Below are 17,355 nucleotides of genomic sequence, written 5' to 3'. Positions count from 1 at the left end.
TCTCTTGAACCTGAAGTTATTCCTTTAGAAGTACTTATAGTTCAGGTCTGCTTTTGACTAGTTTTCTCAGAATTTTGTCTGTCTGTTTCACCTAAATTTCTAACATTCTGAAAAGAATTCTAGATGATTATGTGTTTTGTTTTATCACCCGTATGTCATCCCATTGTTTTCCAGCTTCCGTAAGTGTTGTTGAAAAATTAGCCAATAATTTTATTATTGTTCTGCTGAAGGCAATACCTTTTTTCCCACTGGCTGCTTTTTGTCTTTGGTTTTCAACAATTTGACTGTGATTTCCCTAGGTGTGGATTGGAGGGTTTTGTATGGGTGTTTTTTGTTGTTTTGTATTTATCCTGCTTGGGTTTTACTGAGCTTCGTTAATCTGTAGATAAATGTCTTTTAATTGTTTGTGAAAATTATTAGCCTTTATATCTTCAAATATAGCTTATTCCTCTTTTTTCCCTTTCCTTTTATGATTCCATTTACCTGTATGTTAGATCTTTTTGCTGTGTTCCACTTGTTTCTTACGTTCTTTTTGTTTCTACTTCCTTTTTTCCTCTGGTCTTCAGTTTGGTTATTTTTTATTGGCCTGTCTTTGGATCACTATTCCAGTCTTCTGCTATGTTCAGTAATGCTTTTAAGCACATCTAGTGATTTCTTAATTTCAGATACTGTATTTCTCAGTTCTAGAATGTTCATTAGATTTTTTAAAAATATATTTCAGCTTTCTACCAAAATTCATTGTAGTTTCATCTGTATTTTAGAACTCATGCCCTATTTTCTTCAACATATTAACCAGTTATTTTGAAGTCTGTGACTTATAACTATATCTGAATTCTTCATTGAAGATTTTTATTGGTTTTGGCCTCATAATTTTGAATGTATGTGTGTGTTAGCATGCCTCATAAGTTTTTGATGTTACATGTGGATGAAATATTATAGAGGCTCTGGATGTGGATTTGATGATATCTTTAAAGCAGATTATGTTGTCTTGAGAAGGCAAGTAGAATCTGGTGGATACGTTTCATCCTGTTGAATCCTGGTTTTAGGCTTTGTGAGAGCTGGTTTATTTCAGATGGCCTTATTCTAAGGCTCATTTACCTAGGGCCTTGCCCCTTTTTTTCTCTCATCTTAAATTCTGGTGTGTTTACTGGACCCTTCCCCCATGGCAGAGGTTAAACTCCAGTCTGTGTCTCCTCAGCACCACACAGCTCATTTGCCTCATACCTGCTTTTTCTCTGCCATTTCTTTTGGTTGTTGGAAGGTGTCTTAACCTGTGCATTTGCAGGTGACAGATCAGCCCTTGAAGGGAATTTGTATGTAGATATATGGATGGGGTCCTTTTCCACAGTTCCCTCTGTTTTGCTTCTCAAATCCCATTCACTTTGACAACCCTGAACTCCTACTTTTATTTCCTCATAGGTCTGCCACTTGAGTTCTATTTCCCTGTGCCATAATTTGGAAAATAGCCTCAGCAAAAAAGCCAGGATGTCTGTTGTCCACATTCTTTCTCATGAGGAATGTAACCTGTAATATCTGCCTGCGCTGGTTGCTGTCCTCACACAGGGGAGCTGGTACCACACTTAGGCTTGAAGGGAGGAGGAGATTACTAGAAAAATGAAGGTCAGGGTCATAAAGAAAGGGCTATATTGAGAGGAGTATGACCTTTGGTAAGCCATCCTGAGGCCATCCAGAGGTGATCCTTCATCCAACTCTTACCAGGGATTTGGCCAAACTCAACTAGAAACCAGAAGGCAGGAAAGCACATTAATGTATGTAAGTCAGCTTAGGGTCGAGAGGATGTCAGCTTGTCAAGGGGAAAATGGAAATACCTGGCACAGTTCACCCCTTTCCTTTGTTCCTTAACAGATACTCTCTTTCTTCATTTGGGAGAAAAGTTTGTATCTCAAGCAAAGGAGACACTTGAAATTCCATCAATTTTGGTATCATTGTGGGGTAATGTCCGTTCAGCGATACTTTCCTGAAACTTAAAATATTAGGCACACCACCAGTATTTTTCACATAAAGAAAGTGAGACTATATGAAGTCCCAAAAAGAAAAGTAAAATAACTACCTGGGTCTCTGCTCAATAGCCGAGAAAGTTGGTAGTCATGAAAGTTCACAGTCATGAAAGTTGGTAATCATAGCTACCTTCTTTCAATACTCTTTGCATGTTCCCCTTTATCCTCTGCCATTACTTTGGCTGGGCGGAATTCTTTGCCTGGTGGTAGACTCCAGATCTCAATTCTATGGAATCTGACTCTTTGGTGCTCTTGCATTTTGAGGATTGGTACGGTTTTCCATTGATCAGTACAATTGGAAAGAGAGAGCTAAAAGATGCTGAGTTTCCTGGGTTCCAAATACAGTGTTACCTATTGTGTAGCAGTCACGTCTGTTCTGTAGCAGGAATTCAGTTTCCCCTTGCCAGCAAAATCAATTACTCTGCTAGTACAATATGTACCTGTTGGTTCAGCTGCATGAAAAGCCCCCAGTTGCTCAAAAGGTAGTCTCAGCTCCCAGTTAATCAGTTTTCTGATAGAAGTTAATGTTCCTGGTAGACACGTGTCTCATTGAGCACTAGGACCTTAATATTAACCAAGCTAAGGTTTTATTAATGGGAGGTAAAAAAAATTTTTCGAGTGAGTCATTTAGTATAATAATGAGATGGCTTACCATTACTTGTACTTCTTGATTCCCAGACGTGTGCACTCTGGCTCTGGGGGAGACTGTACCATATTTTGGCTGCTGATTTAACACAGATAGAGCATTCTGCACTTGATCCTCATAATACTGTTTCCAAGCAGGTTCATAACTGAACCTTCAACAGGCCATTTCACTGTCTTACCAAGCCAGTTGCCTCTGAATGATAGAGCATGTAGTGAGATAAGTGAAATCCATGCTCATGATCCTATTGCCACATGCTCATGATTCTTTTGCCATAAACTATATTCTTTGGTTGGAGGCAGTGTTGTGATGGATAAGGCATTCTATAAATCTAATGACAGTGGTGCTGCAGAACACTTGAGGCAGAGAAGGAAAATCTGTGTTTAGAACATGGATCTATCCTTTTGAGGACAAAACATTGTTCATGCCCCAGTGGAAGAGGTCCAGTATAATCAATCCCAGCTGGTTCCTCAGGGACATGGTACCATATTGAAAGCTCAGCATTGGCTTATGCTTTGGGGAGGTTGGGCTCTCAACAGTGGCAGTAGCCAGATCAGTATTTGTGAGTGAAAGACTGTTTTGTTGGGCTCATGCATATCTCCATACTTGCTGCCGTAGCCAGTTTGTTCTTGAGCCTATTGAATAAGCACTGGATTGGCCAAAGAAAGAGGCTGGCTGGCATCCTCAGGAAGGGTCATCTTGCCCACCTGAATAATGAGAGCCTTCTTTACAGTGGGACATTAATATCTTCAGATTCTCTGCCCATTCACATACATCTTCTTCAGACCTCCCTCTCACCAATTTTCCATTTCCATTTTCTTCCTCATACCCTCAGTCATCTGGCAATCTCATTTGCCACTTCCCATAAATCAGTCTATTCTAGATCCAAACCTCTGTCCATTTCTCCTTCAATATGAAATGGGTAACCAAATGTACAAATCTGCATAGGGTTATTACTCTGGGATCATCCATTCTGGCTGATACCAGCATCTGGTGCAGATCCAGTTGTGAACCAGGCCCTCAATTTTCTCTTATAATAGGGAACTCTGCAAGAAGCCAAAGGAGTAGGCTGAGGGAGCGGGGTTAAACCACATACCATGAAAGTCTAAACTGCCTGCTGATAAAGTTGACTTGTCCCTCTTGGACCTGTTTATACCTACTCACTTGCATTTTATAGTGAAATGTGCTCTGTTGTCCAATATTATGTTTCAGTACATCAGTTAATAACTAGTTCATGATGGGCAGTTCAGGTTGCATAATCTTTTGGTGTCCTATGGTCAGACATTTGTCTCTACCAGGGTTTTGTAACAAGCCAAGAGCTGCTTTTAATGGAGTATCTGCAGTGTAGGGTGTGGTCTTTTCTAAAAACTATAGGACTGTGTGGTCATTATCTTTTGGGGACTTTCTACGGGCTGCTAACATCTCTATCACAAACACTTTGAATAACACTGGGTTGGCTGGGTCATAAATCTCATGTGGCTGAAGAATTTGTATTGAGGCCTGGGCCTGCTAGGTAGCCCTTTCTTGCTGTGGGCCTCACTGAAAACTGACAGCCTTATGAGTTACCCTTCAAAAACGGGTCAGAGTAGCAAATGTAGCGTTCTTTTAAATCCCAGAGGCTCACCAAGCTTTGTACCTCTTTGTAATTGGCCTTTCAAGGCACAGCATCTTGCCCTCCACTGTAGAGGAACCTCCTAACATGCATGAAACTACTGGACCCTTAGAAACTTCATATTTGTGACACATCCCTGAACTTGTCACCCTTCTTCTAACGCACATTCGCCTTACTCAGGCACTACTCCTACTTGTTACTTCTCAACAAATCCAGTTAGCATAAAAGCATCAATGTAATCGACCCACATGATACTCTTTGAAATAGTAAGATGATCAAGTACTCTCCAGACTAATTAGGATAGAAAGCAGTAAAATTGATATATCCCTGGGACAAGACAGTTAACATATTCTATTGCCCATGTTATGTAAATGCAAATGGCAATAGCTAGAGACTGTCAGTCACCTATGCTCCCTGGAGAATATTTTCTGTTGAAGGGAGTCCTGAACAGTGCAGCTCCTTGGCCACTATGGGGGTGTGCTACAGGAGGGTCTGTGATCCCTTTGGGCCCTCCTGAGAGGGACTTGGGCTAATCTTCCATCAGGCTAAGTCCCCATTCTAACTGGTGACTCACAGTGTAGTTTCAGAATTATAGGGTCCTTCAGGGCCATTATCTAATAGCCCCCAGAATATCTTGATAGTTTCCATTCTTCAGCAAATTGTCTCTTTGTAAATATCTCTTGCAGAATGGCTTGGGGAAATTTTTGCAGTATACATCTGTGGCCATATTACAGTATCCTTCCTTAAAGGGATTCTGCATCCCCCTTCTGAGGCAGGATACCAGGTATATGAAGTGGCTTAAATCCAGGAACTTGGAACAGGTCATGAATTCCAATTATGGTGACTTTCATTCAGTTCTGCCCAACAGAATTAGAATCTTCTAATTTTTAGGGATCTTGGAATCAGGTAGCCACCACTTAAGATCTGTTTTGGATAAAACACTTTGATTAGCACTCTGCCCTGTGGTTTATTGTGGTGATTGCTTCCATTTTGTCTTTGAGGGCTAAGTGCTGTCACCTGGCCTTTATCATTCCAGGATTACGTTATTCCCCAATGAGATCCGGGAAACCAGTTCCATTGCAGCACCGTCTGTCATTTCTGGCCTAATGAAAACACCACCACAGAACTCTGGTGGATGCTAGTGTCCCTCTTACCAGTGTACTTCCTAAAGGCTTCCTGGGCAAGATGAGAAGACTGTACCTAATGGATCCATTTCAACATTTCCAGTTCCCTGGTCCTTTGGACTCCATCTTCTACCAAGAAGCTCTGGCATTTCATCATCATTAAAAGAGGCCACTGTAGAGTCCCAGCATTTACTCAACCAGCTGTTAATGCCATTTGCAAGTTATCATTAAATTCGGAGTCCCAGGGAGTTGCATTCATCACAATTAAAGTGGCCCAAACATGACTTATTTTTCATCCCCATTGGTCTAAACATTTTGTATCTCATTGCCCCAGAATGTTGAGATCTTAACTCCCATTTTAGGCATGGAGGCAAGGAAAGATGGTAGAGGTGTGTTCTGAGGAAAATTGTCTTCAATTTGTGAGTCATTGGAAGGTTTTTAAGTAAAGGAGTGGTTTTTCCTCACAAGGGATTCTATTAAAGAAAAGGAGTTGCCTCTGTCAACAGGAAAGACAGATGTTTAAGGTTCTCAGTCTCTGTGTCTGGCAGAACATCCACATCCCATATCTCAGAGTCCCACTCCTTCCCCATCCTTACTGTAGGAGACCTGGAGGGCTTAAGCTTTTAAGTGGCACTAGCTCTTTGCAGATCTTACATTAGACTCTTTGCTTTGTTCTCTGCCATATACACCCTATGATTACAAGAGATGAACTCCTTCACAACTGCCAGTGAGGACTTCTGGTTGCCCATGAATGTCTTTAATTGTGTGTTCATAACTTTAATTTTTCCCCTTCATTCTCTGAGACTGTCAGAAGAATACAGGTGATAATCACAACTTTTATAACTATTATTGCTGTAGCAATTAAATGTCACAGTCATTTCATCTCACATCTTGCTCTCTATCTGCATTTCATCCTATGCTACCACTGATAATAATTTGAAAAATCAGGATGCTACATCGCATAGATTTCTCATGGCCTTATTTTGTTGTATTCCCTGAATATATGAACAACCTGGTCCCAGAATTCTATTTTGAGGATCTATTTCTTAGGACTATTTCTGGTACAACTACTGTGTCTGACTCAGAAAACAGATGGCATACTCAGAATAATTCAAGGAGAACCTAATAAAGAGACAATTTACCAAGCTATGGTCAGCATACAGGGAAACTGCAAGGAATAGTATAGTACCCTGGAGCTGGTAATAGTATAAGTGCTACCATCTTTAGGCTGGAAGGGAGGAGTGGAGGGAAAGGTTAGAAGAACTCAGAAGGAAAAAATCTCAAGAGAGCCACCTTGAGAGAAACTGGGTTCTTTGGTCGAGAGGCACAACCATCCAGTGGCTACTCCATAGGGAAAGTCAGGGGAATCTCTTCTGTCCCTCAGACATCCTACCAGGGTTCCCCAGTGGCAGGACCCAATGGAAAGCCAAAGGGCAGGGGAGAGCTTTGATATAGGTCAAATAGGTGAGCCTCCTGAGGGCAGAGAGCAAGGTATAAGATGTTGGAGAATGGATAGAAAGACACACCAATCATATAAAGGGTTTCAAGAATGTTTTTGTTTTGGCATCTTATTTAAATTTAAGGCATGACCTGGAGAAGGAAAATAGTATAATTTGATGAGGTAGTCTCAGATTAGAATTAAGAGTCTAATCAACTTATGAAAGGAGAAAGCAAGAGCTTTGAGAAACCCATTTCTGTATTCCACATACCTCTTCAGGGGAAGAGTGACTTTTGTAAGCATCTTAACCGTCTTGTGAGTTTACATGAGTAATTCAGAAATATTTTAGTGCTCACTCTGTGCTATTCCCAGAATAACAAATATCTGGGCTTGTTTTTATTAAATAATTTTATTAACTGACCTACATAGACATTGTCTTTAACAATTCAACATAAAAATAAATACTTTAGGATAAATTAAGTGAATTTTTTAGAGCCCGTAGGGCTTACAAAAAGAATCTTAAAAGATCCATATTTATCATCTGAAGACTAATAGTTACAAAAGGTAGAAAAGCATACATCAAAAAATAAATATACATTTTAAATATTTAAATAAATAGAAAGCCTGATACATTTAAAATGGGAGGCACTTAATTATCAAGTCATTGTTGAGTAGATGCTTTGACAAAAGGTAATCCATTTGTTCAGAAGTTCTACAGCGGTTACTGTCTCATCATCATATTCACATGTGAATCTTGTTTCAGATCCCTGTAAAAGAAAACATTTTAATTTTGTTTTAGTTCAGGGTAGTTTACCTTATATATAATATTTTCAGTTGAAGTCTTATAGACTTATGGCCTTTATTTTCAAGTATGTTAAACATATTAACCATTCACATTCTCTTGAAATGATCAAAATGATGTGCCAAAGTTATATGTTATGATACCCAGTGATAGTGACATAAAAACGGAAATTTTCCTCATTTGTTAATTGTCACTCTTAATGAACACAATGTTTTTCCTGAATTTTGTACAATAAACATTTTAAAACAATTTTAGACAAATACTTCATTAAGTGCTGCATGCAGAATTAAAGTTGTTAAACCTCTTTCCTCTCGAATTATATCTGTATCTAAATATAGGTTACATGTATATAGTGATAAGCACATTATACTTTCTTCATTTCTAAACCTTAAATCTCCTATTAGTCTGCTTGAGTGAATCTCCTCATATTTTCCCCAAAGCAAGATGGAACCAGCCCAGAGTAAGTTAGGATAAGCTTTGGGGGGAAATTTGTATGAAGAACGTTTTCAAAAATACTCATAACGAATCCCACCCCACCTCAGTGCAGATAAATTTCCCAATTTTTAGAAATCTAAACATTAGAAATTCTGTGGACTGACTTTTTAGAAATTAACCTCCTCTGCTGATAGGAACTGTTTCAACTCTGCCTCTGGCTGACAAGCTAAGAAGAAAATATTTTGATATATAGTGAGATTGAAAGGGGGGACTTTTTCAAATTTGAAGTAATTCCTATCCTGAAAACATAAATCAAGTGAGATAAAGTATTCCCTTTAAACAAACTATTGCAGTATTATATACCGTCTTACATATAGTTATTTAAATATTATAACTTCTTGGGGGCTTAGATTTTTTAAAGTATCTTGCTTTTTCGATTTTCATGTAATTTTTTATTAATTTTGCATCTAGAATTTAGAATCAGTTTTTCTGATGTTTGTCAAGAATTTTAGAGCAAAATTATTGACATAGATGGTAAACTGAGTCCATCAATGGGTAGATGACATTGATCTCAATGTATTTTTTAAATTAAATAGAGACTGTCTACTAATAAAGTGACTCTTATTTGGAAACAACTAGAGTTACATACTTTTAGAAAGTTGGTTCTACTGTAATTAAAATTATGCTGTTTATTTAGAATATCTATTAATTCATGAATTTTGTACTTTGGCAGATGGATGAGAAAAGAGAGCCATGAATTCCTCACATCACCCAAGTTCCTTGTATGTTTCATGCTTCCTATGCATTTAAAAATACTTGAGGTCCTGAAAGTGAGTATTACTTCTAAATAAAAAGTTAATTATCTGGTCCATTGGCCATTTTACTGGTTGCCATTTTTTTTTTTTTAGACAAATCTCTCAGTTCTTCCACCAGATGATAGGAAAATCTCATTTAAAAAGTCTTTCAGGTAATCAGAATTAGCTATTCTGGAAAATTATCTGAAGGAATTAAAAAATATATAATGAAACCTGTCTGCTTTCTGTGAAATTCAATTCAGTGTCTTCTTCCACTCCCAATTTTGTGTTCATGTGAGGGGTGACAGAGTGCAGCGGTGGGGGCTTGTCCCTGAATGGATGGTAGGTGGAAGCCCTCTAGCTTACACTTCCCAGCTCCACCTAATATAAAAATGAGTTATGTTCACAGTGGACTTAAAATGCATGAGTACTTCACAAACACCAAAAATGTTATACCATGTTAAAACACCCTTCCATTTATTTTATTTCCAGGAGAGCAAATAAGGTAATATCTTACCTTTAGTGTCAAAACTATTCTGTTGATATTGTCCATTAAATCCTTGATATCTATCGAGTTCTGGGTTTTGCTTTGAGCAACATTTAGCACATCCTCCAGAGGTTTGAGTTCTTCTGCTAGACACTGAAGATGTTTCAATTCTGTAGCCTTGAATAATAATAAAAGTAATTATCAGGTCAATTTGCCCTGACTAAAGGTCAGAATCAGAAATTAATATCAAAATGTATTAACAGAGGCAGTATATAGTTTTTACCATTCTCTGTTTTCATCATTGCTATAAAGATGGACCAACATTATAAGACTGGAAAAATGAGAGTTCAGCTGCCCATAGTTAGCATTAACTGTTAGTTAACAAATAATGAGTCATTAATTTCAGCTTAATTTGACTTTGAAAAAAAGTCAACATTTCTGCACCCAAATGTAAATCACCAATATAGGTTGAATTCTTTTCCAGTCTGCAGAGAAATTATTAGAATCAGAGTGGTCATAATGTGGAAGTATAGGATCACATTCTCCGATTCTAATATTTAATAATCTAAGAGTTGAGAATCATAGAATGTTAGGGACAGAGGGAGCTCTTGGATGCCATCTGTCACAGTTCCAACACTTTATGGATTAGTTAGTTGTAGTTATTTAGTAATGGGTCAGTATAGCAAGGCACATATAACTACATCTTAATTTTTTACTTTTCTATAATAAGTACATTAAGATACATTTTTTTTTTTTTTTTTTTGCGGTACACGGGCTTCTCACTGCTGTGGCCTCTCCTGTTGCGGAGCACAGGCTCCGGACGCGCAGGCTCAGCGGCCATGGCTCACGGGCCCAGCCGCTCCGCGGCATGTGGGATCTTCCCGGGCCGGGGCACGAACCCGTGTCCTCTGCATTAGCAGGCGGACTCTCAACCACTGCGCCACCAGGGAAGCCCTAAGATATATTTTTAAAAATGATTTGTCCAAATCAAATAAAAGCTTACAATATTTGAAGGATTTTTGGATGGGCCTTCTAATTTAGACATATACCCATACAAATACACACACACACCACACTTCTGTATATAATGATAATATTTCATACTTCTGTGGTACATTATAATTTCAAAGTGTTTTGTCCTGAAGAAGCCCAAGTCTCACAGCCACCTTTTGTGATAGGTAATGCAGTGTGTTATCTCCATATTACAAATAAGGAAACTAAATCTCAGAATTTCAATGTCTTCCCCAAGGCCATATGACTAGGTGGAGCCAGGATTAAACTTCAGTTCTTTTTCTTTATAACATTAACATAACAACCTTTGAATTAAATGTTTTTATAGCTCTCTAAATTCTTTTGCAAACATGAATGGTTGTAAAATGAACAAATGAATGGCGTTTATCACATCACTTTTAGTTTCAAATAGATTTTGCAGTTGTCATTTAGAAACTGCTAGATTTCAAAGAATTCTACCACCCTCTAAATTATGCACATAATCTGGTGTTATCTTTTTAACACTTTTTAAAGGGAGAGGTAGGAATACACCACATACATTTTATGACATTTTCATCTAATGCCCTTTCAACTTGCTACTATAAATTCTACAAGTTCAGGGCTTAAGTTTTTGGCATGAGCAAATTGGAGCTCTTTCCTTCAAAAAACAGTCTAGTGTCTTTACGCTGCTGGAGGTAAGAGTTACGTGACTCTGATTAAGTTGGAGGAGCATCTCTAAGTTATCTCCTTTTTATCTTTTAAAGGGGTAGTTTGATGTATAATTTCCTCAAATTTATAAGAAGTGGGTCAGTGTGATTGCATTCATTACCCTTAAATCCCATTTTTTTTCTGGGCTGTTCACCCAGGGACAAGCTCTTCTTAGCATCAGATTTTGCCCATTATCTGTTGACTGCTACGGCGACTAGGAAATTTTACATGACTAGCGTAGCTCTAGGAGCTTAGATGATGCTTAGCTAACTGTCTGAATCCCCAAACGACCAAATGAAGCTTTTAGTCTTGGAATGTAAGTCATATAGCATCAGAAGTCTCTAGGTCTATTGACATGAAAGATGTGTAAGTCCAAAATTTTACTTTACACTCTCCAGGAAGAATTTTGTCTTTATTATTACTTCTAATAGCTAATGCTTATATGGTGTTTACCATATGCCAGATACTGTTCTGAGTACTTTACATTTACTCCTTAATCCTCACAAAACTATATGAAGTATATACAATTATCATTTACATAAGTAAGTAAGAAACTGAATCACAAAGAGAGTAACTTGCCCAAGGTTACAAAAGATTGGACATGGCAGAGCTGAGATTTCAGTTTAAATAATCTGCCCTAGAATCTGTGCTACGGATTACTGCTATGCTGCATCTCGAAGATGGATCCTTAAGATTCTTTCCTAAAACAGTAAAGGATTTATTTTAAAGTGGGCCCTCTGATATCAGTTTTGCTAATTTGAGTGGTAAAGTGATATGATCAAGTATCTCTAGAGTTTTATATTTTTAAATAAAACAGTAGGTCAGCACAATCTTTTTTAAAACTGTCTGAGCAATAAAGAGAATATTATTCTTTTCTTCCCATTCCCTCTACCCCCAAACACACATAAGTACGTATAAAGAAAATATTGGCAAAGCCATTTTTCAGAGGCCCATTAGCAAACTTGGTTTTTTTCAAAAAGATGCTGAGGTTACTAATTCTTCTCCTCAGATGAAGTGCTGTTAATCTAGGTAGTTTGTAAATTTTCACATTACTTTCAATTCTATTAAAATGTAAATGAATGTAGAAAGTTGTACTTACCTTCTTGGGCATGTAAAATTTAAATGTGAGCATCCTGAAGAGCTTGAGGTTCTCATAGTTCTGAGAAAGCATAACAGATTGTTATTAAAAAAAAGAAACTCCACTTAGACAAATTAAATGTAATAATTTGAGTAAGAAAGGGAATAAACTTACATTAATTTCCTTCAAAAGCAAATGTAAATCCTGCAGCAATGACTGCACTTGTTTCTTTGTGTTCTCTGTAGAGCTTGAAGTAGGTGCACCGTTTGCCACGAGTGCAAGAGTTAGTGCAATGCAAGACAAGAGTTGCATCTTGTACATTGTGGCAGGAGTTGAGGTTACTGTGAGTAGTGATTAGAGAGGCTGATAGGAAGCTCTTGAACAAGAGAATTTATACTGTTAATTCTGGAAAAATATGATGGGGGTGTCAAAATGTTTTACATATTACACATACTTTCAAAGATTCTACCTGTGTGGCAAAAAGCATTACCTTTATTTTTCCTCTTCTGATGACTCTTTGGAATTTCTTTAAACCCCCATAAACTGACTGAATGGATGTAGGTGAAATCCCTCTTGGTTACATTAGCCCACACTTAGGTGGCAGTTCTAATTCATACAACTAACGCCTTCTGTGTGAAACAGTTTTTCCTCCCTCTTTCTTTAAGGGGGTGGGGATACAAAAGAGTCTCATGAAAAATTTCTCTTTGTCATAAAACTATGTGGAACACCATGTTGTGGTGGACAAGAGCAAGAATAAATAGTTGAAAAGAATAAATTTTTAGATTTGTTGATTAAACAGGAAGAATATTGGTTTCCTGTTTCAGGATGGCTTTACCTTTTTATCTCCACGATGACTGAGCTAATGCATACAACATGCTAGATTACTTCTTATACAATCAGCTAGAGAGGTATTAAAATTAGAATACATAAAATACTGAGCTTGAGGCACTGTTTTATGCTGTTTTAATTTTAACATGTTTCTTGTATCTGTTTAAATCTCTTAATGTCTGTTGTACTTTTTTTTTTTTTTTTTTTTTTTAGTGGTACGTTGTTTAACAAACATGCTCAGAAAAGGGTTTGCATACAAGGACACTACTAATGCTAATGGGGGTTGTTTTTGGTCATTTGTTTTACAGATTTATTTTTGCTCCTTTATTCTTTTTGATGGGCATCAAGGGGATATAGTGAGAGTTGGAATGTTGCCAGAATCAAGGATGCTTTATCTTCCTCTCAGTCTCTCAGGGACCACCTGAGCTATTAGATCTTTCTCCCTCTTCATGTCCATTTCATTTCTTTCTCTCTCTCTGTTGAACAGATTGCTTATATTTCTTTAAATATAAGGCAGAAAATGAGCATAACAATAGGGATCCCCAAGTTTATTTGTTTATAGGAAGCTCACTAACTGGAATTTCTGGATACCATTCGTTCACTCTTTAGGAGAAAGATGATGTGATTAGCTCGTGGTGATCCAATACTGGCCTAATTATTGTGGCTGGGGGTGCAAAAGGCAGGGTAATAAGCAGTCCAGGAGGCCATGGTGAGCCACGGAACATGTGTGTGTGTGTGTATGTGTGTGTGTGTGTGTGTGTGTGTGTGTGTGTGTGTCTTGTGGAGTGAGAGCAGTCCTCAGAGCAGGGGTATTTGGGCTCAGTTATTCCAACATGACTCTTAAAATACAGAAGCCAGAACTCAATCAATAGAAGTTACCAGGAGGGGTATCCATTACAATTCTTGGAACACCTTTATGAAAAAATTAAGTACTGCAAAAAACTTGTGACAAACAAATACTCAGAAAAGGGTTTGCATCCAAGGGTATTGATGCCAGTTTTATAATAGACTTTATGTGTGCCATATATAAACCAGTCCACAAGTTTCTAGTTTATATGTTTTCACTCTTTAATAGATTTAGATTTAGCTTCTAAAGCACCTGTGACACTATGAGTATAACAATAATAGTTATTAAATAACATCAGATCAGTATTTTTGTAGTCATTATATCAGGTAGGATACTTAGGATTGTGTTCGTTTGTCCTCAATGTAATGCACTGACTGCCTGAATGATGGTACAGATATATACTGCTAATTTAAACTGAGGAAATCCTTCTTCAAAGACATTTCTTGTAACTTCTCCGTTCTTACTACCTTATTCATTTCTTGTCTGTTCTTTAAACAGATATTTATCTAGCACCTATGATGCTGTCAGGCATATAGAAAGGAAATGCGCAGGCGCACCGTCTAGTTTAAGCCTTACCTGTGAAGTGATGGTACCATTTTGTAGATTAGACAACTGAAGATCAGAGATGTTAAATAATTTGTTCTAGGTTATTTAGCCTTTACTACCAGTTTAGGGCAGAACAAGGATTTGAAACCAGAATAATCTTACTCCAAAGCCCACACTCTTACCATTTGTGTTCTTTCTCAAACAACCTGATGTGTAATAGAGCAGTCATACACAGACAGGTGTAATCCCAGGTAATAGGTGATTGCTGCCTCAAGAAAAGTGAATATGAAGAATTTTGAAGAAGAAACATGACTTTAAACCGAATTTTGACAACATGGTTAAAATGTAGATATGTAAATTTAGGATTAAGATGAGGGTGGATAGGCAGGAAAGGTTACACATTCTTTGAGCATAATTTACTTTTTTTTTTTCTTTTGGTCACATTGAGAGGCATGCGGGATCTTAATTCCCTGACCAGGGATTGAACCCGTGTCCCCTGCGGTGGAAGCACAGAGTCTTAACCACTGGACTGCCAGGGAAGTCCAGGTTACACATTCTAAGGAACACTTAATTGTATATAAAAAGGACAGAGAGGGCTTCCCTGGTGGCGCAGTGGTTGAGAGTCCGCCTGCCGATGCAGGGGACATGGGTTCGTGCCCTGGTCCGGGAAGATCCCACATGCCGCGGAGCGGCTGGGCCAGTGAGCCATGGCCGCTGAGCCTGCGCATCCAGAGCCTGTGCTCCGCAACGGGAGAGGCCACAGCAGTGAGAGGCCTGCGTACCGCAAAAAAAAAAAAAAGAGAGAAATGTTTCAGTACTTTTTATCTATGCATTAGGCAATATTCAGAAGAATATAAAACATCTTCCTAAAATTTAAAAATAAGAGTTACAGTTCCTCAACGGAAAAAAAGTAAAGAGAAAGCCAGGTTAGAGACAATAATTTTTTCTTTTAGAAAAGATTAGAGACCAATGATGATGACCTTTTCCTTTTTTTTTTTTTCCCTAATAAAATGCAGAATGTCTCTCTGTACCTTTCAAATCAAAACCACAAATTTAGCATCAGTTATAAGGGAAAAGCTATTTGGTAATCTGTGTGTCAACTTTATTACACTTGTTTCACTTCTCTAAAGACTTCAGTGTCTCATCCCAGCATCATCAGCTCAGGCCTTTACCCTTCCAGGATGGAAAAATTCACACCCACACATTTTTCTGTGTGGGGCTTTTCCAGTGAGGCCTGTGATGTGCTCATAGTCTTGATATTTATATTTCTCCGGCTATTTCCATGAGAGAGTGGGTCAGTGTATGGCTACATTGACGGGACCCTGTGGAAATTGAATTCCTAGGCCCCTGGCTTGTCCTTATTGTGTAACAGGCATCATTATGGAAGTTGGCCTTATAACTTCTTTCTTGAAATGCTTGGGAAGAAAGCTACGGCAATCGTATGCTGTGGCAAACTTTCACTTTTTAACACGTCTGACACATCAGCGGACTTCTTCGGCTATAGTGGTTATAGAGTCAGTAGTAGACTGCTAACTACCGCATGTGTCACACCCCCTGCTTCCCCTTTGAAAATAAACTTTACTGTTCAATTAGAAGCTCTTTTAGTTGCTTAGCATTGTTTGTGAGTCTGCCTGTTAGACTCAGGAATAGCCCAAGTTGCTAAAGCTGCCTCCCAGGGAGGTTGGTCAGTCAGTTGCCTAATCATCCATCCATCAAAGCTAACTTTCAGGGACTCCACCTCCTGCAAGAATTTCTTCTTTCTGAGCCTGTTTCACAGCTCTGTAAAACTTTAATTTGATCTGGAGCTTGATGCCTGTATTAATGCATCTCTTGTCGGTCTCTCTGAAGGCCTCTTGGTTTTTCAAGATACCGTTCTCTCCTTTTGAAGTTAGGACATATTGTTGGATCATCTCCATACCACCTAGAGAACATTTCACTAGGAGCTCTGTGTTTCCTGTGAAAATCCAGATTTCCTCAGGCATAGGTTGGTGCCCATTGTTTGTCCTTATTAGACCTGTGGTCCGCCTTAATGTGATACCGCTTCTGTAAATCTGTCTGTTCATCACAGTTAAGTCTCGTTTGTGTGTGCCCTTCTTCTGTGTGGTAAATTTTAATGATGTTCATAACCTTTTGGAATGGAAGAATTATTTCCTTGGTACTTTTAATTTTGCAAAGTGTTTTCAAATTCATTATCTAATTGAGTCACATTTTGCTGATAAGAAATTTGATGTTTTTAGAGGTTTAAGTGACTTACCCAAGATCCCATTCTTAAATTAGTGGTGAAGTTAGAGCAAAAACCCAAGGCTTCCTTGTCTCTAATCTTATGTATTTCCTGTGCTAAATAGTGATGCCAAATTCTAGGCCCATTATGCTACATAGAAAAAGATGAATTGTGCCCATTTTCCATCTCACTCATTCTCTCAGTGATAGCTGATGAATCAAGTGAGGCATCATCCACCATCCACCTTCACTTAACCAACACCTTGTCTGAGCAACTTTAGGATTTCTAAGAATTTAGAGCAGCTGAATCCATACAGTAGCTATGGAAGCTGGGGTTTGCTCATGTTTTTTAATCTCTTTCTGGGGTCTTTTAAAAGCACTGGAACATTTGATGTTTCCTGACACTTCTCCCATATCTAAAGTAAGAAAATGATTGTATTCAATGTGGATTTAAGCTGCATTGTCCTTTTAGGAGTGCAGTGTTCTAAGGCTGACATGGGGATATCACACAAGGCAATTGTCTGCATTTGTCAACCAGGAGACAGCTTATTACTTAAATGTGATGAGAATTGGGGGTATCTTCACAACCTTTGGAAATAATTTTTTGTGTAAATATATGACCCCTATGACAAGTCACACAGCAGTTACTAGAGGTAGAACATGACAGTCTTCTGATGGTAATAGTAATAGATTTGTAAAGCACTTCAAGTTCATAAAGGACTTTCACATCCATTTATCTCATTTCACAGTAAAATAGTTAAGGAAAGAAATTTTCTGGCTGCATG

General features: G+C 38.1%; 1 protein-coding gene across 1 annotated transcript; it reads right to left on the bottom strand.

Annotated features, from left to right (window-relative positions):
* Positions 1-7,491: 7,491 nt before the first annotated feature.
* Positions 7,492-12,450, bottom strand: IL2 (interleukin 2). Its single transcript, XM_030864321.2, has 4 exons — positions 12,304-12,450; positions 12,151-12,210; positions 9,384-9,530; positions 7,492-7,602 (listed from the first exon to the last, which is right to left on the bottom strand). Exons 1-4 carry the CDS (start codon positions 12,448-12,450, stop codon positions 7,492-7,494), a joined length of 465 nt encoding a protein of 154 aa, XP_030720181.1.
* Positions 12,451-17,355: the final 4,905 nt, after the last annotated feature.

This window comes from Globicephala melas, chromosome 5 (assembly GCF_963455315.2).
Source record: "Globicephala melas chromosome 5, mGloMel1.2, whole genome shotgun sequence".
In the NCBI taxonomy this organism is placed as follows: Eukaryota; Metazoa; Chordata; class Mammalia; order Artiodactyla; family Delphinidae; genus Globicephala; species Globicephala melas.
Note: the sequence above shows the minus strand (reverse complement) of the source record. Positions and strands in the feature narration are given on the sequence as shown.